Source organism: Babylonia areolata, chromosome 26, assembly GCF_041734735.1.
Source record: "Babylonia areolata isolate BAREFJ2019XMU chromosome 26, ASM4173473v1, whole genome shotgun sequence".
NCBI classification, from domain to species: domain Eukaryota; kingdom Metazoa; phylum Mollusca; class Gastropoda; order Neogastropoda; family Buccinidae; genus Babylonia; species Babylonia areolata.
The window spans coordinates 11289905-11314468 of record NC_134901.1 but is presented as its reverse complement, the minus strand read 5'-3'; the positions used below and the strand labels follow the sequence as shown (position 1 = coordinate 11314468).

The 24564-nt window shown below is 42.9% G+C and overlaps 2 protein-coding genes across 3 annotated transcripts in view; one reads left to right on the top strand and one right to left on the bottom strand.

Moving 5' to 3' along the window:
• Positions 1-19216, top strand: part of LOC143300366 (uncharacterized) — a 45730-nt gene extending 26514 nt beyond the window's left edge. For both annotated transcript variants that reach the window (XM_076613979.1, XM_076613980.1), the window contains exons 6-7: positions 13602-13852; positions 16525-19216. In XM_076613979.1, the coding sequence (XP_076470094.1) occupies positions 13602-13852; positions 16525-16911 (638 nt within the window). In that variant the 3' untranslated portion in view covers positions 16912-19216. The remainder of the gene's footprint in view (positions 1-13601; positions 13853-16524) is intronic.
• The window catches only part of LOC143300822 (protein disulfide-isomerase TMX3-like), a 137721-nt gene that overhangs the window by 77797 nt on the left and 35360 nt on the right, over positions 1-24564 (bottom strand). The gene's annotated exons all lie outside the window — the stretch shown is intronic.

Here is a 24564-nt window from a genome sequence, read left to right as displayed (position 1 = left end):
TCGTCATACATAAACACACGTGCATCAAGTACATCATACATGAAGAAGCGCAAGCAGGCACGACCATCAGAAGCCCAAGAAACACAAGTCAACACGATGATGGGCAGAACGAAAAGGTGTTTTGGACAGACTTTTTTATCAGGACCGAGGTCGGTTTGTTCCACACTACAGCTGTCGCTGTGACAGTCGGCTTTCACAGCTTCACTTTCAAGGCGTGCGGACTGATCCATAAAAGCTGCACCACATCTGTTGTTGAAAAAAGAAAGGGAGAAAACGCCTGACCTTGGCCTGAACCCAACGCGCTGATCAGACCTTGAAGCGTTCAGTCAGAAAGCCAATTACGGCAATATCCACATTCAGACCTCGAACCGTTCAGCCAGAAATCCAAGTACAGGCAACATCCACAGTCAGACCTTGAACTGTTCAACCAGAAAGCCAAGCACAGCAATATCCACAGTCAGACCTTGAACAGTTCAGCCAGAAAGCCAAGCACGGCAATATCCACATTCAGGCCTTGAACAGTTCAGCCAGAAAGCCAAGCACAGCAATATCCACATTCAGACCTTGAACCGCTCAACCAGAAAGCCAAGTACGGCAATATCCACATTCAGACCTTGAACCGTTCAACCAGAAAGCCAAGCACGGCAACATCCACATTCAGGCCTTGAACAGTTCAGCCTGAAAGCCAAGCACGGCAATATCCACAGTCAGACCTTGAACCGTTCAACCAGAAAGCCAAGCACGGCAACATCCACATTCAGACCTTGAACCGTTCAGGCAGAAAGCCAAGCACAGCAATATCCGAAGTGGTATTCATGCGCCAGGTCCACTTGCCCTTTGTCCATGGCTGGTGTTGCCGGGGAAAAAAAGAAACAATAAAAACACTGTTGTATTGTTTTCCTTGGATTTAAAAAAAAAAATTCAAAATAAGAATTTTTTTAAAAAATCTCTGCCTCCTCGGTCAGTCTCATTGCTTACACAGATTTACAGTTCTGCATAAAATGATTGCAACTCACATTGTTTACCGATCAACATGCAAGTTGAAATGAAGACACTACAAAATTGTTTCTCCTCATATCACTTTGAACTGTACTCAACAGCTGAACAGAGCGCACAACTACAGATCAGATAATCATGTCAATTCCAAGAAAACATCGAGCTTTTGGATTTGGTGGCTTTGGGTCTTTTGGGGTTGTTGGTTTTTTTGTTGTTTTTTTGTGTGTTTTTTGTGTTGTTGTTTTTGTTTGGGTTTTTTTGTTGTTGTTGTTGTTGTTGTTTTTTGGGGGGGTTCGTTTTGTTTTGTTTTGTTTTGTTTGTTTTGTTTTTTTGTTTGTTGTTGTTGTTAGTTGTTTTTTCCTGGTTGTCTTTTATTTCCTGCTAGAGGTGAGTTTTAATTTCCCGAGATAATTTTTTTCCTGGGAAAATCAATGAGGATTTTTTTTTTATACCTTGGCAAAAAACATTGGGGGTGGGGGGTGGTATTTTTTCCTCGTAAGTCTTTTTTTTCACCTACACCGGTTGAGCAGCGGGTGTTCTCAAGACGGTCCATGGGGTCAAAGGTCACATTTTGGTTGTCTGCTTGGTTTGTTGTGTTGAAAAGTCCGTATCACTATTCAGCTCGATGGTCCGTATCTTTGGCTGATGTCTTGCCTGGTCATTTGCTGCAGCTGAGTGAACTACAGTAAGTGAGTTACTGATGCTTGACCGAGAAAAAAATTGTGACAAAAACAACAAATGACGAGTCGTCATCTTCTCCTTCTGTACCTGTTCCTGTTTCTCCTTCATCTGTACAAATGGGCGCTTATGTGTGTGACCTTTTTTTTCAGTTGCTTTTCTTATCCCGTCATGTAGGCAGCCATACACCGTTTTCGAGGTTGCGTTTGCTGGGTATGATCTTGTTTCCACTGAAAACCCACCGAACGCTGACATGGATTACAGTCTCTAACGTGGATGCATATAAATATGAAAAATGTTCAGGCACAAGCACGTCTGCACATACGTTGACCTGGGAGATGGGGGGAAAAATCTCCATTCTTCTCCCACCACGTGCGCCGTAACCGGGGATTGAATCAGGAAAGTGGGGAGAGAATCAGGAAAGTCGGGAGAGAGATTCAGGAAAGTCGGGAGAGAGATTCAGGAAAGTCGGGAGAGAGATTCAGGAAAGTCAGGAGAGAGAATCAGGAAAGTCGGGAGAGAGAATCAGGAAAGTCGGGAGAGAATCAGGAAAGTCGGGAGAGAATCAGGAAGTCAGGAGAGAATCAGGAAAGTCGGGAGAGAATCAGGAAAGTCAGGAGAGAATCAGGAAGTCGGGAGAGAATCAGGAAGTCGGGAGAGAATCAAGAAAGTGGGGAGAGAGAATCAGGAAAGTCGGGAGAGAATCAGGAAAGTCAGGAGAGAATCAGGAAAGTCAGGAGAGAATCAGGAAGTCGGGAGAGAATCAGGAAAGTCAGGAGAGAAATTCAGGAAAGTCGGGAGAGAGAATCAGGAAAGTCGGGAGAGAATCAGGAAAGTGGGGAGAGACAGAATCAGGAAGGTCAGGAGAGAATCAGGAAAGTCGGGAGAGAGAGAATCAGGAAAGTCGGGAGAGAGAATCAGAAAAGTCCGTCGGGAGAGAATCAGGAAAGTCGGGAGAGAGAATCAGGAAAGTGGGGAGAGAGAATCAGGAAAGTCGGGAGAGAATCAGGAAAGTCAGGAGAGAATCAGGAAGTCGGGAGAGAATCAGGAAAGTCAGGAGAGAATCAGGGAAGTCGGGAGAGAACCGGGAAAGTCGGGAGAGAATCAGGAAAGTCGGGAGAGAACAGAATCAGGAAAGTCCGTCGGGAGAGAATCAGGAAAGTCGGGAGAGAATAGATTCAGGAAAGTCCGTCGGGAGAGAATCAGGAAAGTCGGGAGAGAATCAGGAAAGTAGGGAGAGAATAATATCGGGAAAGTCGGGAGAGAATCAGGAAAGTCGGGAGAGAATAAGCAAAGTCGGGAGAGAATCAGGAAAGTCGGGAGAGAATCAGGAAAGTCGGGAGAGAATAAGCAAAGTCGGGAGAGAGAATCGGGAAAGTCGGGAGAGAATCAAGCACTCTTAACCACAGGCACCACGCACGGCCCGGCGTGTCGAGTCTTTCCCGCGGTAAGAACTGTCAGAACAAAGAGATATAAATGCAAGTTCAGCCAGTGCTACCACGTCAGTCGTCAGTCTTTTTTTCCCCTCCCCTCTCCTGCGCGAATGATTTTTGTTTGTTTGTTGTTGTTGTTTTTAAGGGGTTTTTAAAAAAAAATTTATACTGTTCACCATACAATCAACATCCACACACACCCCACACCCCATCTACACATACGAACTGACATGAAGTCATGTAAGAACAAAAAAAAAACAGTTCTAAATCAAAACGTTGGAAGACAGAGGGAGAGTAATCCCACTGTGTACCTCATTCCATTCTCCATACTTACCCCCCTACAGCCCCCCCCCCCCCCCCCCCGCCCCCAAACTCCAACTCCGCCCCCCATCTCACTCCCACCACCGACTCCTTCCTCCCCCACCCCCCTCCACCACCCCGCAAAACAACAAGCAAGCAAAAGACGTACTCTTCATTCCATTCCCCTATGTTCATTCCGTGATGGCCTCAATAGTTCTTTTTTTTTTCCCGCAGTGATCATCTCAGGACATGTCCATATGGAGATGATTCGGTCTGGCAGTGATGTCAACACGTATCACCCTCAGTTAGAGCACACACACACACACACACACACACACACACACACACACACACACAACATGCTTGATGTAAAAAAAGCAATTGTTGCTTATTCAATTTACCATCATGAAATCTTGACTTGACTTGACAACAGACTGGCAGAGAGACAAATACAAGATACTCGCTGGAGTTTAAGTGCACACCAGCAGTTAGGTCTGTCTGTCTGTCTGTCGACCTGAATCATGTTGTTATTTGTTGCCCTCATTTCCCACCACCCACCACCTTTCCACTCTCCTCACCCACCCTCCCTTTCCTCCTGCGTTCTGGCAGTTCTGTGGTTTCTCTGGCAATTCTATCGCCGATTCTATCGTCAACAGACTTCAATCAGTTATATTGTTCACAGAGTTCTGGTATAATTCTATCATTTATAGAATTCCGGCAGTTCCCTCGTCAACACAGTTCACGTCATTCTATCGTCAACAGACTTAAAACAATTCTATCATTTACAGAGTTCTGGCAATTCAGTCACTTACAGAGTTCTGGTAATTCCATCGTTTACAGAGTTCTCGTAATTCTGTCGTTTACAGAGTTCTGGTAATTCTACAGTTTACAGAGTTCAGATAATTCCATCGTTTACAGTTCTGTAATTCCATCGCTTACAGAGTTCAGGTAATTCCATCGTTTACAGAGTTCTGGTAATTCTGTCGTTTACAGAGTTCTGGTAATTCCATTATTTACAGAATTCTGCCACTTATATCGTTTACAGAATTATGGCAATTCTATCGTTTACAGAGTTCTACATAGTTCTGGCAAATTCTATCGTTTACAGACTTATGGCAATTCCATTTACAGAGTTCTGGTAATTATAGCGTTTACAGCATTCTGAAAATTCTATCATCGCACGAAAGGGCAAAAAAAAACATTAGCACACTAACAATCCCAGATGTGTTGGACACTGCCCGATAGAATCAAGCTTGAATGAAAGAAAGAAGAAAAAGGAACTGCTCTACTCAGTCTTCCTTCAACATCGTGACAAAAAAGAACCTTGGATGAAAAGAGGAATTCTATGCATGAATTAAACAGACTGGACCCGAAGATTACATCACAACAGCTGACTAAATGGAGCAATAGCAAAATGCAAGAAACATTGTATTGTACTGTATTTCTCTTTTTGTCACAACAGATTTCTCTGTGCGAAATTCGGGCTGCTCTCCCCAGGGAGAGCGCGTCGCTACACTACAGCGCCACCCATTATTTTTGTATTTTTTCCTGCGTGCAGTTTTATTTGTTTTTGCCTATCGAAGTGGATTTTTCTACAGATTTTTGCCAGGAACAACCCATTTGTTGCTGTGGATTCTTTTACGTGCGCTAAGTGCATGCTGCACACGGGACCTCGGTTTATCGTCTCATCTGAATGATTAGCGTCCAGACCACCACTCAAGGTCTAGTGGAGGGGGGAGAAAAAAATTGGCGGCTGAGCCGTGATTCGAACCAGCGCGCTAAGATTCTCTCGCTTCCTGGGCGGACGCGTTATCTCTAGGCCATCACAACCCTAGCCGCTAGATACACTTTAAAAGATAATAATTTTCGAGATTTATGTTGACGATTTCTGTGCCAAACACAATAGGCTTTTCTCTCCCTGTTTGCCCTGGTGTTGTGTGGCGTGGGTTGGGTTCTGTCCTGGTTCCATTGCTGTTGCTACTCTCTCCCTCTCTTCTCTTTCATTCGCCTTCTCACCCACTCCTCTCTCTCTCTCTCTCTCTCTCTCTCTCTCTCCCCCCAAACCCCCCCCCCCCCCCCCCCCCCCCCCCCCCCCCCCCCTTCCCTTTCTCTCTGCCTGTCTGTCTGGCTCTGTCTCTCTCTCTGTCTCTATTCATCCTTCCTTTCTCTCTGATTACGATTTGTAAGACACTTGTTCTGGTCGGTCTCATTTGTACAAACCGATGATGGTCTTCTGAATAAATATCAGTTCCTCTCTCTCCCTGTCTTTCTCTCTTTCACACACACACACACACACACACACACACACACACACACACACACACACACACACAGAGTGTCGGTACACCTCGGAGCGGGTGCACGTGCTCTGATGACCTCGTCAGTGCTGAGAACGGAGCTGACCTGCATTCTATAGTCTTCGCAGCTTTGCGTTCCACGTGCCAAGCTTGTCAAGCCGTCACCAGCAATGCGTTTCTCAGTGGCACAAACCACACAGAGAACGGTTTTGTTTTTTTGGTGTTTCAGGAGAGAACTGAAGAGTGGTAGGGAAGGTCTGAGGATGAAAGGAAGGCATGCAAATCTGTTCCAAATGTGTTTGAAGATACCTATCTCTTAGAATGAAAAGCACACACACACACACACACACACACACACACACACACACACACACACACTTGCCGTAGTAATGGTTTGACAGTTCTGAGTTCCATTGCTGTCTGGAACAATAAACATTCTTTTCTTTTCCCAAGAATAACGCGTTTTCCTGAGATTCCCAATGGGGGCACTTGTTTGCAGCACGAAGTCTCATGGGTAATAGCATATTCATACACACACACACACACACACACACACACACACACACACACACACACACACACAAATACACGCACGCACGCACTCCCAAAACAGGGCTCTTTCCCTGACTCACTTTGTTTATAGACACGAGTGCAAACACCGAAAGAAAGGATGAGAAACAGAAAAGAAAAGAAATAGAAGAAAAGAAATAACAGAAGGAAAAGTCTAAGTAGGCATTCCGCCCCTTACCTGGCCTCCAATCCCCAAAACCCAGACAGAAAAATATCAACACACAGGTAATCAACGCTGCAATCAACAGACAAATGAGCAAGAAAAAAAAAACCCAGACAAGTGTAAACGCTCGTCGAACATTAAAGAAACCATAAATTGGGCTCAATTGCGAAAACATACAAAGACTTGCGCTCGTCTGTGTGCGTGTGCCTGTGCCTGTGCTTGTGCTTGTGTGTGTGTGTGTGTGTGTGTGTGTGTGTGTGTGTGTGTGCGTTAGTGCGTGTGTGTGTGTGTGTGTGTGTGCGTGAGTGCGTGTGTGTGTGTGTGTGTGTGTGTGTGTGTGTGTGTGTGTGTGTGTGTGTGTGTGTGTGTGTGTGTGTGTGTGTGGTTTTTGTTTTTTCGACCCATGAAAAACGCCTCATGTTCATCACTTAGCAAAACGAAAAGCTAACAAGAAGAAAAAAAGGAACTACGTGCTCCATGGATTGGCATGCAACTGAATCCAACAAAACAAAACAAAACAAACAAACAACAACAACAAAAACACACATACACATGAGCATAGAAATGCACGTCATTCTCTGAATAGAATTACCACCCACCTTCCAATGACAAGTAAAGAGCAGAAAGTAGAAAGAAAGAATGAAAAAAGCTTTCGGTTTCAGTTTCTCAGGGAGTCGCCAATGCGTTCGGACATATCAAAAAACGCCACAACACATGTTTCAGGCAGTGTCTGACCAGTAGCATAACCCAACGTCTTAGACAGGCCTTGGGTGCAAGCATTTATGTGTATCTCTCAGAGTGGATTTGTTCAACAGAATTTTGCCAGAGGACGACACTTTTCTTGTCACGGGTTCTGTACCAGAGCGCCAAGTGCGTGCGGCAGTCTGGACCTCCGTTTATCGTCTCACCCGAATGATTACACGTCCAGTTTGACTTTCCAGTCAAACTTGGGAGAAAGGGCGAGAGCGGGAATCGAACCCAGGCCTCACGAATACTGTATTGGCAGAAAAGCGGTCTTACCATTCTACCACCTTCCTTCTTAGACAGAAAAGAAAAGAAAAGAAGAACAGGGGGGGCAACAGACAGGACGAAATAACAAGCAAGCACTGCACGTGTATTTCCAAAAATCACAGACCTATTTTCAGTCGTTTAAAAACGCTCCTCTCTGGCACCAACGATTAATGAAGACAGGCTGCTGACAGGGGTGAAGAAAGAGGAACCTGAATTCTGCCCTTTGACCGGGCAGCCATCTTTTGAGACGAACTTTTTTTTCCTGTTGTTTTTCCAACAACGATCTCAGAAAATTACGGTCAAAGCGTGCAATTTGAGCACGACTGTCTGGGCCAATCATGCAGTGTCTAAACTGTCTGGTGACCAATCACTGACGTAGTTCACAGCTCGCGAAACAGAAACAAGAAGTCAACCCTGTGAGAGGGCTCCATCTCAGGATCACGGTGTGAGTGAGCGTTCTGAAACCGTTGTCTGAGCCTGTCAGTACATGTCTGACTTGTCTGGTGACTCGTCACTTTTTACTTCTACAGCTCGCGAAAGAGGAGCGAGAAGCGTGCGTGTATTCTGAGGAGAGGAGGAGGGGTTGCGAATGGAAAGCCTGTGCATAAAAATATGGGTCACCTTATCATCCCCTCTCACCCTCAACTCCCGTCTACCCTCACTCATTGCCACCCATCCAACCTTTTTTTTTTTTCTTTCTTTCCGATTTTCTTCTTCTTCTTCTTCTTCTTCTTTTTTCTTCCTTGAACAGTTTTTTTTTTCTTTCTTTCTTTTATCTCTCTTTTTTTTTCTTCTTTTTTTTTTCCCCATGGCGGTTTACTATTTTTGGGGACGCAGGGGAACGGACGGAATAGCGAGGCTATAAAAGGGGAACAGTGTTAGGATGTTCTGACACGTGTGAAGACGGAAGTCGGGTAGGGGGTGGGTGGGTGGGGTGAGGTGGGTGCTGGTGGGTGCTGGTTGGGTGCCAGGCGTTCTTCTTCCCTCCGTCACGTCAATAACTGCAGCAGGTTTTGTTCTGAAAAGCTGGGTTTTTGTTGTTTTCTTTTCTTCTTGTGTGTGTGTGTGTGTGTGTGTGCGCGTGCGTGTCCTGCTTTTTTGTGCTGCTGCTGCTGCAGAGACGCTCAAAAGGAGAAGAGAGTGTGTGTCTGTGAGTAGGGGAGTGGAAGGGGTTAGAAAGTCGGTTGTGTGTGTGTGTGTGTGTGTGTGTGTGTGTGTGTGTGTTTGCTGGTGGAAAGGGGCGGAGGGTGTTTGAAAATGGGAAAAGAAGGAATGTCTTTTACAGTTATAAATACCATCAAGGCCTTGTTGGAGAGGGGGGTGGGTGGAGGAGGAGGGGGGCCTGGGATAAGGATGTGTTCTCTTTAAGTTAGTCTTTTATGTTTTGTTTCTGCGATGTTTCGGGCTTTTCGCTTTTTTTATGCTTTTTTTTTGGGGGGGGGGGGGGGAGATGGGGTGTGAGAGGGGTATGGGGGTTGGGGGGGAAGCGTAGTCGTAGTGGTTTGGTTTGGAGTGATTCAGTTGTTTTTTTCCTTCTGTTCTTGGGTGTGTGTTTTTTTGTTGTTTTTTTTCTCTTCTTTTTAATTTTGTCCTTGCCTGCCTTTGCCTGTGTTCCAGTTCAGTCCCCCATCTCACACATCTCTTCCACCAACCCGTAAAACACATTGGCTCTTTGTTGTGTTCTTGTAATTGTTCTCTTTTCTTTCTCCGTGTTTATTACCATGTTGGTCGCTGTTGTTGCTGCTGCTGTTGTTTGTTTGCTGCGCGCGCGCGCGCGCGGGGGTGTGAGTGTGTGTGTGTGTTCCTTTGTTGGGCACCTTCCCCTGAACTTCCCTGTCCGTTCTCCCAACTTCATTCTCACCACCCCAAACACCTGTACCGAAGTTTTCTTTCTGAACCTTCTGTAGCAGGCTTATTTTTTGTCTGGGTCAATGGCTGTGTGTGTGTGTGTGTGTGTGTGTGTGTATGTGTGTGTGTGTGTGTTCGTGCGTGTGCGTGCGTGTGTGTGAGCGCCCGCGTTCCGCTGTATGCATTGATGGAAACCTTCTTCACATTCTTATGCTTTCCCTTTTGCGCCCCTCACCCAACCTCCGCTCTCCCCCCTCCTTCAGAGAAAACAGAGAGACTGACAGAGACACACAGACAGACACACAGACAGAGAAAGAGAAAAAGAGACAGAGAGAGACAGGGACAGAGAGACAGAGAGCCGGGAGACGGAGAGAGAGAGAGAGAACGAACTATTGTTATTGAGGGAGAAAAAAGGAATAAACACATACGGCTTGTTTCATCCTGCCCTCATAAAAACGTAACACATAACATGCAATATAAAAGTATAACATTACAGAGAGAGAGAGAGAGAGAGAGAGAGAGAGAGAGAGAGAGAGAGAGAGAGAGAGACTGACTGAAGACTGAAGATGTTTTATTCATAAAGGCCATAGCCCCTTAGAAGGGGGATAAACATGAAAGTCGCGTACAAATACACAGAACGTTCAAGATGTTACGAAGGCACTTCGACGTTTAAACGCTTTACACAGATAAAGAGTGAATTGTTTAACAAGACTTTCGTTTGTAGATGACATTAATAAGACGAGTTTGAATAAACAAGGTTGTCTGAAATATTTTTCTGGAATTAATTGTTCTCTGATATCTCTCAATTCTGCACAATCTAGCACAAAATGGACTTCATCTTCCTTTGACTTTTTGCATAACGGACAAATAGTATCAGAAATGTTAGACTGTCTGTAACGATATCGATGGACAAACAATTCAGAAACGCCAAATCTAAATTTGGTCATTACATGCTTCAGATGCCTGTCAACATTCATAGACATATAAGTTGGAAAACTATGTTGGTTATTGATAAGTCGATAAATCTCAAATCTGTCACTGCCTTGGATATGTGAGAGAGAGAGAGAGAGAGAGAGAGAGAGAGAGAGAGAGAGAGAGAGAGAGAGATGTTCCAGTAAATCTAATACAGGGTGTCATCCGCAATACCTCCATTCCCGATTTGCCCATCACTAAACTGATGATCCCGTTACCCCATTTCCGCTTTGCCAACACACCGAGCTGTTATTTTATTTTTAAAAGTAAATACAGAAGAACGCCGACTGGTCCTGGGGTAGGCTGCAACAAGCTATCTTTGCAGTGCTATGATTACATTTTAAAATGCTCGTAAGTATATAGAATTTACCGAGGAGTTAGGACCATTCTTAACTCTAAGGACCATTCTTAACTGTTAAGCAAACTTAGCGCTGCAAAGTCCGCTCATACAACCCACCCCTACTCCTGGCACAGCCAGTGCAACATTTTATCGTCAAGTTTGTGCTGGCAAAACGTTGTTTTCCTGGAATAACATCGCATCAAAACATGACCTAGTTATTTGTTGTTGTTGTTGTTGTTGCTGTTTTATGACAGAGCTTGGTGTAAACAAAAGACAAAGGGAAAGAAAGAAAGAAAGAAAGAAAGATAGAAAGAAAGCAAAAAGAATGAAAGGAGCAGTTGGTGTAAGATTTTATCGGAATGTCTAACTTAAAAAAATATAATAATAACAACAAATAAAAGGGGGCGGGGGGGGTCTCATTTCTGGAATTACATTCAGTGGAAACAATACCCTTTTTTCGAAAAAAAAAAATAATATATATATAATATATATATAAACAAACAAACAACGACAGACAGAAAGGAGCCATGAAGACATAAGGGTGCTATCAGATGAGTCTCCCAGACTGTTCCAGCAACAAGAACCGTCTGGTGCAAACAACAAACAAAGACAGTCAATCAGGTGCGATCTGACAGTCAAATGACTGGACCATCGTGTGTGTGTGTGTGTGTGTGTGTGTGTGTGTGTGTGACACAAACGGGGCAAGCGTAAACAAGGGACTGTGCCACCCACCCCATCCCACCCCCTGGACTCCTTTCAGTGCAGTGTGTATGAACGGTTGTGGTGCATCTAGGACTGGTCTTCATTCCCTCATCCCAGGACCCACCCAGCAACAGATGAAGTCCGTCCACTCATTCGTCGTGCCGACGAGACGCTCCAGTATCATGATTTTGCGCGAAGCATCGAACCTCAAAGGCTTGAATTTTCCAATAGTAAAGAGCGGTATCTCTCACCATTCACAAGACAACAACAAGCCTTTTTTCCGATCAGCTGTGAGAGTCTATGAATAACATGCGTTAACTCACTCAGTACGGCCAGTCCTCTCTTCTCCTCTACACAGACCCCTCGGATGTCCAGTGGGTGTCTCAATGACCCAACTTTTAGCTTCCGTCGTCAGAATTGTGGTATTCTTTGTCAACATTCACCTCTTCAGTATAAGAGCTTTTCGCTTGCAATATTTTGATGGTGGTAATTGGGGTGAAACGCTGTTAACGTCGTCTCTTTCGCCGTTCGTATGGAGAGAGTTAAAGGAGGGAGATGACACACCATGGATCGGAGCAGTCTCATCTTTTTTTCTTCCCCCCCCCCCCCCCCCCCCCCCCCCTCCCCTATCTCTTAGTCCTGTCATTTCGTCCAATATCTCACTTAAAAGTGGGACAAAGTTTAAGTTGCACAGAAGGAACGTCATAGTCCTGTCTCTTCGTCCAATATCTCACTTAAAAGTGGAACAAAGTTAAACTGCACAGAAGAAACGAACGACCAACAGTCCTTTTCTTTGCGTAAAGTGCGGGCGCGCGTATGTGCATGGTTTTTCATGCTTCCCCCCCCCCCCTCCATCCCCGACACCAAACTTGAAGTATTTCCGCTCCTAGCCTTCATGCCCCCTCCTCTATACCCCCAACCTTTCCTCCCTTCTCCCCAACCACATTCCTTGATATTCTTATCATATTTTGAACAACTTCCCCCCAGTCATCCTCCTTAATATCTTCATCATGTTTTGAATAACTATGTTCTTGTTTAGTCTAAGTTCTTGTTTAGTCTCTCAGTATTTATATCTTTTTTTTCTGACATCTGCTGGCGTCTTTTGGTGTAATGGCAGAAAAAGAAGTATGTCTATTTGATTTTTCAGTTTATATAAACATATATATATATATACGTGTAACCCCCAACCCCCCACCCCCCACGCCCCCACCCCACACTACCGCTCCCTAAGCCCCACTTTTCTGTTTGTTTCATGTTCTCTCAGCTGATAATTCGCTTGTCATGCACTTTGCCAGCAAACGGTTGCAGAATCGAGTTATCTGGCTCAGTAATTAGACTTGTTTTTGTTTTCATTTAGAATTTGTTTGTGGTATGTTTTTGGCAACTATTACGAACGCTGTTTTTGACATTTCCAAATAATGTCCTCCCTCTCTCTCTCTCATAAAAAAAAAAAATGATGATGAAATATGACCTGTGGCATCGTATTATTACTCTCTCACCCTCTTTCGCCTTCATCCCCTTTTTTTCTCCCGTTCTTTCAATTTTTTTTATCCTTTTTTCTTCTTTTCCCCTCCTTTTTCATTTATTTTTTTTCTTTCCATTATTTTTGCTTCCTTTTTTTACCCCCCCCCCCCTTTTTTTTCCAATTCTATTCATTCATTTATTTATTTATTAACTTCGGTTTTCTGTCTTCTTTTCTTTTCTACTTCTTTATCTTATTGAAATACTTTTGTATCTTTTTTATCACTTATGTTTTTCTCCTTTCATTTCTCTCTAATGTATTATTGTCATTACTACCATGTATATTGCCGTATTTCATCTGTCTTCGCTTTTTTCTTCCTTTTTCCATTCTTCTTGTTCTACTTCTTTTACTTCTTCTCTGCTCCATTTCTCCTTATTTTCTTTTTCTCCTTCATCCCCCCCCCCCTCCCCCCCCCCCCCCCCCCCCGTCCTCCTCCTCCCAACTTCTTTTACTCTTCTTTATTTCTACTTCTTTTTCTCCTGGCCCACCCACACCGCTTCCTTCACCTTTCTTCCTGGTAATCATTGTTACTTCTTCAGCTGTACACACCTGAAATTCATTGCCCCCCCCCCTCCCCCCTCTCTCTCTCTCTCTCTCTCTCTCTCTCTCTCTCTCTCTCTCCTCTCCTCTCCCCCAACGAAATATAACAATTCTGATTATGATTATCAATCAATTAATTTTTTTTTCTCTCCAACCCTATCTCCCCCCCCCCCCCACCCCCTACCCCCCATCCCCCACCACCACCAACCAATTCCCCCCACACACACAGACTGCGCGGCAGTGTTCTCAAGCGGACACCGGCAGAGCGGGGTCTACTACGTGCGGCCACACGCCGCAGCGTGCCCAGTGCCCGTGTGGTGCGACATGGACACCCCCCCGGGGGGCTGGCTGCTCTTCCAGAGACGTCAGGACGGGTCCGTGCCCTTCAAGCGGGACTGGGACCAGTACCGTGACGGCTTCGGCAGCGTGGACGGCGAGCACTGGCTGGGCAACGACAACCTCTTCCTGCTGACCAACCAGGTGAGAGAGACTGGACAGGTGTGAAAAAAAAAAGACATACAAGAGAGACAAGGCCTTCAAGACTCACTTGTGATAAATTAAGTCCCCTAGCATTAAATACAGAGTAATTTCCCTTGTTTACTATCTGCACCAAAACGTTTGCAAAATAAATAAAAATTCCATGCTTAGCAAAAGAAGTTCCTGTTTGAACAAAAAATGATAATAATGACTCCTCTTGTTGTTGTGTCAGAATAAGAGGTCAAAGTGCCAAGTTTAGAGAATACAAAAAATATAAATATAACAGTAAATGCAGTTTGCATATAATTACGCTTCTTTTTTTTTTCTTTTTTTTGTGCCCATCCCAGAGGTGCAATATTGTTTTAAACAAGATGACTGGAAAGAACTGAATTTTTCCTATTTTTCTGCCAAATTTGATGTCAACTGACAAAGTATGTGCAGAGAAAATGTCAATGTTAAAGTTTACCACGGACACACAGACACACAGACACACGGACACACACACACACACACACACACACACACACACACACACACAGACAACCGAACACCGGGTTAAAACATAGAGTCACTTTGTTTACACAACTGAGTCAAAAAGACAAAGACAGGGCGAGACGAGACATCCTCCTCCTGACTGACCAATCAGGTGAGGGAGACTGGACAGGAGGTATAATAATAATAATAATAATAATAATAATAATAATAATAATAATAAATAAAAAATAAATAATAATAATAATAATAATAATAATAATAATAATAATAAAAGACTGGACAAGACCACCTCTTCCTGCTGACCATTCAGGTGAGGCAGACTGGACAGGTGAAAAAAAAAGAAGACAAAATAGACAAAGACAGGGCGAGACAAGACATCCTCCTCCTGCCTGACCAATCAGGTGAGGGAGACTGGACAGGAGGTATAAAAAAAATAATAATAAAAGACTGGACAAGACAACCTCTCCCTGCTGACCAAAAGGTAAGACTAGACAGGACAAGACAAGACAAGACAAGACAAGACAAGAAAACCTCTCCCTGCTGACCAATCAAGACAGGACGAGAACCTTCTCCCTGCTGACCAGTTGGACAGGACAAAGACAGGACAATCTTCATGCTGACCAATCAGGTGAGACAGGACAAGACAGGACAAGACAAGACAAGACAACTTCTCCCTGCTGACCAACAACCTCTCCCTACTGACCAATCAGGTGAGACTGGACAAGACAAGACAAGACAAGACAACCTCTCCCTACTGACCAATCAGGTGAGACTGGACAAGACAAGACAAGGCAACCTCTCTCTGCTGACCAATCAGGTGAGACAGGACAAGACAAGACAAGACAAGACAACCTCTCCCTGCTGACCAATCAGGTGAGACAGGACAAGACAAGACAAGACAAGGCAACCTCTCTCTGCTGACCAAAAGGTGAGACTAGACAGGACAAGACAAGACAAGACAAGGACAACCTCTCCCTGCTGACCAAAAGGTGAGACTAGACAGGACAAGACAAGACAAGACAACATCTCCCTGCTGACCAAAAGGTAAGACTAGACAGGACAAGACAAGACAACCTCTCCCTGCTGACCAATCAAGTGAGACTGGACAAGTAAAAAAAATAAAATAAAAAAAGACAGGACGAGAACCTTCTCCCTGCTGACCAGTTGGACAGGACAAAGACAGGACAATCTTCATGCTGACCAATCAGGTGAGACAGGACAAGACAGGACAAGACAAGACAAGACAACTTCTCCCTGCTGACCAACAACGTCTCCCTGCTGACCAATCAGGTGAGACAGGACCAGACAGGACAAGACAGGACAAGACAACCTCTCCCTGCTGACCAATCTGGTGAAACAGGACAAGACAAGACAAGACAAGACAGGACAAGACAACCTCTCCCTGCTGACCAATCAGGTGAGACAGGACAAGACAAGACAGGACAAGACAACCTCTCCCTGCTGACCAATCAGGTGAGACAGGACAAGACAAGACAGGACAAGACAACCTCTCCCTGCTGACCAATCAGGTGAGACAGGACAAGACAAGACAGGACAAGACAACCTCTCCCTGCTGACCAATCAGGTGAGACAGGACAAGACAAGACAAGACAAGACAACCTCTCCCTGCTGACCAATCAGGTGAGACAGGACAAGACAAGACAAGACAACCTCTCCCTGCTGACCAATCAGGTGAGACTGGACAAGACAAGACAAGACAAGACAACCTCTCCTTGCTGACCAATCAGGTGAGACAGGACAAGACAACCTCTCCCTGCGTATGAATATTATGATCGACAGTAAACCCAGACAACTGTATACAGTCATCAAACATTCCTAGATCGCATGCCGCAAGACACCTTGAGGCAATTGCTTGCGCCAGACAATAGATAAAAATGAATGAAAGCTATCAGTCGCGGTGTGTGTGAGTGAAGACTGTGTTTAATAGTCTAAGACAAAGGAAAAGGAAAATGTGGGGAAAAGACGAAGATGGAGGCGCCACAAAAAAAGGAAAAAAGAAGGGAAATAAAAACAACAAAAAAGAAAAACAAAAGTGGGGGCCGGGGGGGGATGGGGTGGGGGTGGGGGGGGGGCAGGAGAACGGAGGCCCCACTCACAAAAGGAAAATAATAATAATAATAAAAAGAATATAATGATCACTGCCATCATCATCATTGCAGGACCACTACCAGCTGCGGGTGGACCTGTGGGACTTCAGTGGCAACCGGGTGCACGCCGTGTACACCACCTTCCGGGTGGCTGGGGAGCGCGACAAGTTCCAGTTGACGGTGTCCGACTACTCGGGCAGCGCCCAGGACTCCATGTACCGCCACAACAAGATGGCCTTCTCCACCCCGGACCGCGACAACGACGGCCGCCGCGAGTCGCATTGCGCCGCCGAGTGGGAGGCCGGCTGGTGGTTCAACAACTGCTGGTTCGCCCTGCTCAACGGCGCCTACCACAACCGCTCCGACGTCAGCTACCGCGGCATCGCCTGGAACCATTGGAAGCGCGAGCAGCTTCGCAAGACCGAGATGAAGCTCCGGCCTGTCAAGATCCAGCCTTAGTTTGGTGTGTGTGTGTTTCATTATAGACATGGCACGGGTCATGTAATTATACAGGGCATAATTATCTTCACAGACTGCCACTACAAAAAACGAGAAAACAAAAAAAAGCTTCTAAAAATTAATCATCAGTATGTGTGACGGGATACTGAACTGAATTTCTCCAAGCAAACAAAAAAAGCAGATGAACCTATACCTTCAACCCTTTTTGACCCGAGCTTTCCGAACACAAACAATACACTGAACAGCGTTGATATTCCCAGGATCAAGGAGTTTGAAAGGTTTGAGACAATCTGCGATGGCTTGGAGAAAAATACACCTGCGCGGAATAAAAGCCATGATGCGTCTCAGCAGCCTGCTGATCCCATGGCAAAGAATAGAAAAATGCAGTGAGCTTAGACATGTTAATTATTAATAACATTGTACATAGTACATCTAACAGCCGCTTGACTTCAGGCTCATGAAGAAATAGGCAATGCTTGTTAAACTTACGATACATAAAGTACGATCATGAACTAAAACAATGATTATCTTAACAGATTCTTCTCTGTGTGGCCAAGACATTGACGCAGATGATGCTTTGTCACATATAAACCTTTTAGGCGGTGCATGTTGCTATGTGTAGGTTCTGGACCTCACGACCAATCATCTAAACAGAATTAATTACTCCAGTTGTCAAGCCTTTATCATAAGCCTCGCTCGAGTCAAGACAACTTCCCGTGAACTTGTCTGACAAACCGTTGACTTTCATTGCTCAAGCAAAGAACCGGTGATTGTATGGGGCTCAAACCCAAAAACTTCACTGACACAAGACAGGACATGATTGGCTCAAAGATGACAATGCCTAGTCATCAAGCCTATTAGGCTTACGTAAGATTACTCACAATGCACATGTCAGAGGAAAAAAAAGGTTGACTTCGTCATGACTACCAGTAGTTAGCTGATGGGGGGCTGATACATCCAATCCTTTTAGTAGAACTGGTACGTCAGCTTACTGTTGAAATGGGCTGATGGACCCAATCCTTTTAGTAGAACTGGTACGTCAGCTTACTGTTGAAATGGGCTGATAAATCTAATCCTTTTAGGACTGGAACATCAGCTTACTGTTGAAATGGGCTGATACACCCAATCCTTTTAGTAGAACTGGTACGTCAGCTTACTGTTGAAATAGGCTGATACATCCAATCCTTTTAGTAGAACTGGAACATCAGCTTACTGTTGAAATGGGCTGATGGACCCAATCCTTTCAGTAGAACTGGAACATCAGCTTACTGTTGAAATGGGCTGATGGACCCAATCCTTTTAGTAGAACTGGTACGTCAGCTTACTGTTGAAATAGGCTGATGGACCCAATCCTTCAAGTAGAACTGGTACGTCAGATTACTGTTGAAATGGGCTGATACATCCAATCCTTTTAGTAGAACTGGAACATCAGCTTACTGTTGAAATGGGCTGATACACCCAATCCTTTCAGTAGAACTGGAACATCAGCTTACTGTTGAAATGGGCTGATGGACCCAATCCTTTTAGTAGAACTGGTACGTCAGCTTACTGTTGAAATGGGCTGATGGACCCAATCCTTTTAGTAGAACTGGAACATCAGCTTACTGTTGAAATGGGCTGATAAATCTAATCCTTTTAGGACTGGAACATCAGCTTACTGTTGAAATGGGCTGATACACCCAATCCTTTTAGTAGAACTGGTACGTCAGCTTACTGTTGAAATGGGCTGATGGACCCAATCCTTTTAGTAGAACTGGAACATCAGCTTACTGTTGAAATGGGCTGATGGACCCAATCCTTTCAGTAGAACTGGAACATCAGCTTACTGTTGAAATGGGCTGATGGACCCAATCCTTTTAGTAGAACTGGTACGTCAGCTTACTGTTGAAATAGGCTGATGGACCCAATCCTTCAAGTAGAACTGGTACGTCAGATTACTGTTGAAATGGGCTGATACATCCAATCCTTTTAGTAGAACTGGAACATCAGCTTACTGTTGTTGAAATGGGCTGATAAATCCAATCCTTTTAGAACTGGAACGTCAGCTTACTGTTGAAATGGGCTGATACATCCAATCCTTTTAGTAGAACTGGAACATCAGCTTACTGTTGTTGAAATGGGCTGATACATCCAATCCTTTTAGAAGGACTGGAACGCATGGAAGGAAGAGGAGGAATGGAATCTTTTCATGATTGATATCAACGTTGCAATATTTGGCGGTGGTGGATGTGGTGAGGGAGGAAGGGGATGTTTTCTTTTCTTTTCTTTCCTTCTTTCCTGTTATAGAATGAGCAACTACATGGTGGGGAAATTAAACGTCTAACTCTTTCCTTATTTCCTGTTATAGAATGAACAACTACAAGGTAGGGAAATTAAACGTCTAACTCTTTCCTTATTTCCTGTTACAGAATGAACAACTACACGGTAGGGAAATTAAACGTCTAACTCTTTCCTTATTTCCTGTTATAGAATGAACAACTACACGGTGAGGAAATTAAACGTCTAACTCTTTCCTTATTTCCTGTTATAGAATGAACAACTACACGGTGGGGAAATTAAACGTCTAACTCTTTCCTTATTTCCTGTTATAGAATGAACAACTACACGGTAGGGAAATTAAACGTCTAACTCTTTCCTTATTTCCTGTTATAGAATGAACAACTACACGGTGAGGAAATTAAACGTCTAACTCTTTCCTTATTTCCTGTTATAGAATGAGCAACTACAAGGTGGGGAAATAAAGCAAAAGTCTTACTCTTTCCTTATTTCCTGTTACAGAATGAGCAACTACAAGGTGGGGAAATAAAGCAAACGTCTAACTCTTTCCTTATTTCCTGTTACAGAATGAGCAACTACACGGTGGAGAAATTAAACGTCTAACTCTTTCCTTATTTCCTGTTATAGAATGAGCAACTACACGGTGGAGAAATTAAACGTCTAACTCTTTCCTTATTTCCTGTTATAGAATGAGCAACTACACGGTGGAGAAATTAAACGTCTAACTCTTTCCTTATTTCCTGTTATAGAATGAGCAACTACACGGTGGAGAAATTAAACGTCTCACTCTTTCCTTGTTTCCTGTTATAGAATGAACTACACGGTAGGGAAATTAAACGTCTAACTCTTTCCTCATTTCCTGTTATAGAATGAACAACTACACGATGGGGAAATAAAACAAACGTCTAATTTTTTCCTTATTTCCTGTTATAGAATGAACAACTACTCGGTGGGGAAATAAAGCAAACGTCTAACTCTTTCCTTATTTCCTGTTATAGAATGAGCAACTACACGGTGGGGAAATAAAGCAAACGTCTCTTTCCTTATTTCCTGTTATAGAATGAGCAACTATAACGGTGGGGAAATTAAACGTCTAACTCTTTCCTTATTTCCTGTTATAGAATGAGCAACTACAAGGTGGGGAAATAAAGCAAACGTCTCTTTCCTTATTTCCTGTTATAGAATGAGCAACTATAACGGTGGGGAAATTAAACGTCTAACTCTTTCCTTATTTCCTGTTATAGAATGAACAACTACACGGTGGGGAAATTAAACGTCTAACTCTTTCCTTATTTCCTGTTATAGAATGAACAACTACATGGTATGGAAATTAAACGTCTAACTCTTTCCTTATTTCCTGTTATAAAATGAACAACTACAAGGTGGGGAAATTAAACGTCTAACTCTTTCCTTATTTCCTGTTATAGAATGAACAACTACACGGTGGGGAAATAAAGCAAACGTCTAACTCTTTCCTTATTTCCTGTTATAGAATGAGCAACTACAAGATGGGGAAATAAAGCAAACGTCTAACTCTTTCCTTATTTTCTGTTATAGAATGAGCAACTACACGGTGGGGAAATAAAGCAAACGTCTCTTTCCTTATTTCCTGTTATAGAATGAGCAACTATAACGGTGGGGAAATTAAACGTCTAACTCTTTCCTTATTTCCTGTTATAGAATGAGCAACTACAAGGTGGGGAAATAAAGCAAACGTCTCTTTCCTTATTTCCTGTTATAGAATGAGCAACTATAACGGTGGGGAAATTAAACGTCTAACTCTTTCCTCATTTCCTGTTATAGAATGAACAACTACACGGTGGGGAAATAAAGCAAACGTCTAACTCTTTCCTTATTTCCTGTTATAGAATGAGCAACTACAAGATGGGGAAATAAAGCAAACGTCTAACTCTTTCCTTATTTTCTGTTATAGAATGAGCAACTACACGGTGGGGAAATAAAGCAAACGTCTCTTTCCTTATTTCCTGTTATAGAATGAGCAACTATAACGGTGGGGAAATTAAACGTCTAACTCTTTCCTTATTTCCTGTTATAGAATGAGCAACTACAAGGTGGGGAAATAAAGCAAACGTCTCTTTCCTTATTTCCTGTTATAGAATGAGCAACTATAACGGTGGGGAAATTAAACGTCTAACTCTTTCCTTATTTCCTGTTATAGAATGAACAACTACACGGTGGGGAAATTAAACGTCTAACTCTTTCCTTATTTCCTGTTATAGAATGAACAACTACACGGTAGGGAAATTAAACGTCTAACTCTTTCCTTATTTCCTGTTATAGAATGAACAACTACACGGTCGGGAAATTACACGTCTAACTCTTTCCTTATTTCCTGTTATAGAATGAGCAACTACACGGTGAGGAAATAAAGCAAACGTCTAACTCTTTCCTTATTTCCTGTTATAGAATGAACAACTACACGGTGAGGAAATTAAACGTCTAACTCTTTCCTTATTTCCTGTTATAGAATGAACAACTACAAGGTGGGGAAATAAAACGTCTAACTCTTTCCTTATTTCCTGTTATAGAATGAGCAACTACAAGGTGGGGAAATAAAGCAAACGTCTAACTCTTTCCTTATTTCCTGTTATAGAATGAACAACTACACGGTGGGGAAATTAAACGTCTAACTCTTTCCTTATTTCCTGTTATAGAATGAACAACTACACGGTAGGGAAATTAAACATCTAGCTCTTTCCTTATTTCCTGTTATAGAATGAACAACTACACGGTGGGGAAATTAAACGTCTAACTCTTTCCTTATTTCCTGTTATAGAATGAACAACACGGTAGGGAAATTAAACGTCTAACTCTTTCCTTATTTCCTGTTATAGAATGAACAACTACACAGTAGGGAAATTAAACGTCTAACTCTTTCCTTATTTCCTGTTATAGAATGAACAACACGGTGGGGAAATTAAACGTCTAACTCTTTCCTTATTTCCTGTTATAGAATGAGCAACTACATGGTGGGGAAATAAAACGTCACGTCTAACTCTTTCCTTATTTCCTGTTATAGAATGAGCAACTACAAGGTGGGGAAATTAAACGTCTAACTCTTTCCTTATTTCCTGTTATAGAATGAGCAACTACAAGGTGGGGAAAAAAAGCAAACGTCTAACTCTTTCCTTATTTCCTGTTATAGAATGAGCAACTACAAGGTGGGGAAATAAAGCAAACGTCTAACTCTTTCCTTATTTCCTGTTATAGAATGAACAACTACACGGTGGGGAAATTAAACGTCTAACTCTTTCCTTATTTCCTGTTATAGAATGAACAACTACACGGTGGGGAAATTAAACGTCTAACTCTTTCCTTATTTCCTGTTATAGAATGAGCAACTACAAGGTGGGGAAATAAAGCAAACGTCTAACTCTTTCCTTATTTCCTGTTATAGAATGAACAACTACAAGGTGGGGAAATAAAGCAAACGTCTAACTCTTTCCTTATTTCCTGTTATAGAATGAGCAACTACAAGGTGGGGAAATAAAGCAAACGTCTAACTCTTTCCTTATTTCCTGTTATAGAATGAACAACTACACGGTAGGGAAATTAAACGTCTAACTCTTTCCTTATTTCCTGTTATAGAATGAGCAACTACACGGTGGGGAAATTAAACGTCTAACTCTTTCCTTATTTCCTGTTATAGAATGAGCAACTACAAGGTGGGGAAATAAAGCAAACGTCTAACTCTTTCCTTATTTCCTGTTATAGAATGAACAACTACACGGTGGGGAAATTAAACGTCTAACTCTTTCCTTATTTCCTGGTATAGAATGAGCAACTATAACGGTGGGGAAATTAAACGTCTAACTCTTTCCTTATTTCCTGTTATAGAATGAACAACTACACGGTATGGAAATTAAACGTCTAACTCTTTCCTTATTTCCTGTTATAGAATGAGCAACTATAACGGTGGGGAAATTAAACGTCTAACTCTTTCCTTATTTCCTGTTATAGAATGAACAACTACACGGTAGGGAAATTAAACGTCTAACTCTTTCCTTATTTCCTGTTATAGAATGAGCAACTACACGGTGGGGAAATTAAACGTCTAACTCTTTCCTTATTTCCTGTTATAGAATGAGCAACTACACAGTAGGGAAATTAAACGTCTAACTCTTTCCTTATTTCCTGTTATAGAATGAACAACTACACGGTAGGGAAATTAAACGTCTAACTCTTTCCTTATTTCCTGTTATAGAATGAGCAACTACAAGGTGGGGAAATTAAACGTCTAACTCTTTCCTTATTTCCTGTTATAGAATGAACAACTACAAGGTGGGGAAATTAAACGTCTAACTCTTTCCTTATTTCCTGTTATAGAATGAGCAACTATAACGGTGGGGAAATTAAACGTCTAACTCTTTCCAACTTTCCTCTTAACAACCAAAGCACAAACAAAAGCAAACAAAAGAAGACTTTGCGGATACGTTTGGAGAGAAATCACAATCAAGGGGAAGGGAATGGAGAGTATGAATATTATGATAAACCCTTCAATGATACTATATTGTTTTGTTGTTTCTGTTTGTTTTTTGTTGTTGTTTTTTGTTTGTTTGTTGTTGTTTTGGAGGGCTAGGGTTGTTGTTTTTTTGTTTGTTTTGTTTTTTTTGTTGGTTTTTTTTGTTTTGTTTTTTGTTGTTTTTTTGTTTTTTGTTGTTGTTGTATTTTGTTGTTGTTGTTTACTTGTTTGTTTTGTTTTGTTTTTGTTGTTTGTCAAAACACCTTTCTGTGTGAAATTTGGGCGCGTTGCCACAGTGCAGCAGCACTCTCTCTCCCTCCCTCCCTTTCTCTCTCTCTCTCTCTGTCTGCAAGTGTGTTTGTTTTAAATGTAGTATCTTGACATGACAGCAGCCAAGAGGGGCGCGGTACCCACCGACCACTCCCCCATGGAGACGGTCCTGCTGGTGGAACCCTGCTTTCAGGGGCAGTCAGTCCGGCGGATCGGGGCCGCCTCACCTAAGTCAACATCTCATCCAGAATGCCTACATTCGTGCCGTTTCTTTGATTTGCCTGCATTAATTATCACTTCTGGTCCTTTGATGAAAGAATAATAATTAAAGACCGCAGAAACGTCACAATTTTCTACCATACCTGAACTACACCTTCCCGAGAAATTAAAAGGTTTATTTTTTCTTGGTATTTCTGTTTGTTGTCGGTTGTTTTTTTTATGTGTGTGTGGGTGTGTGTGTGGGTGTTTTATTGTTGTTCTTGTTGTTGTTGTTGTTGTTGGTTGTTGGGTTTTTGTTGGGTGGAATGTTCTCTTTTTCTTTTTTTTTCAAACTTTTATTCGAAAACAGATTGGTTTCTACCTTTATTTTCTCCTCTCTTTTCTTCAAAACGAAAATATTTGAG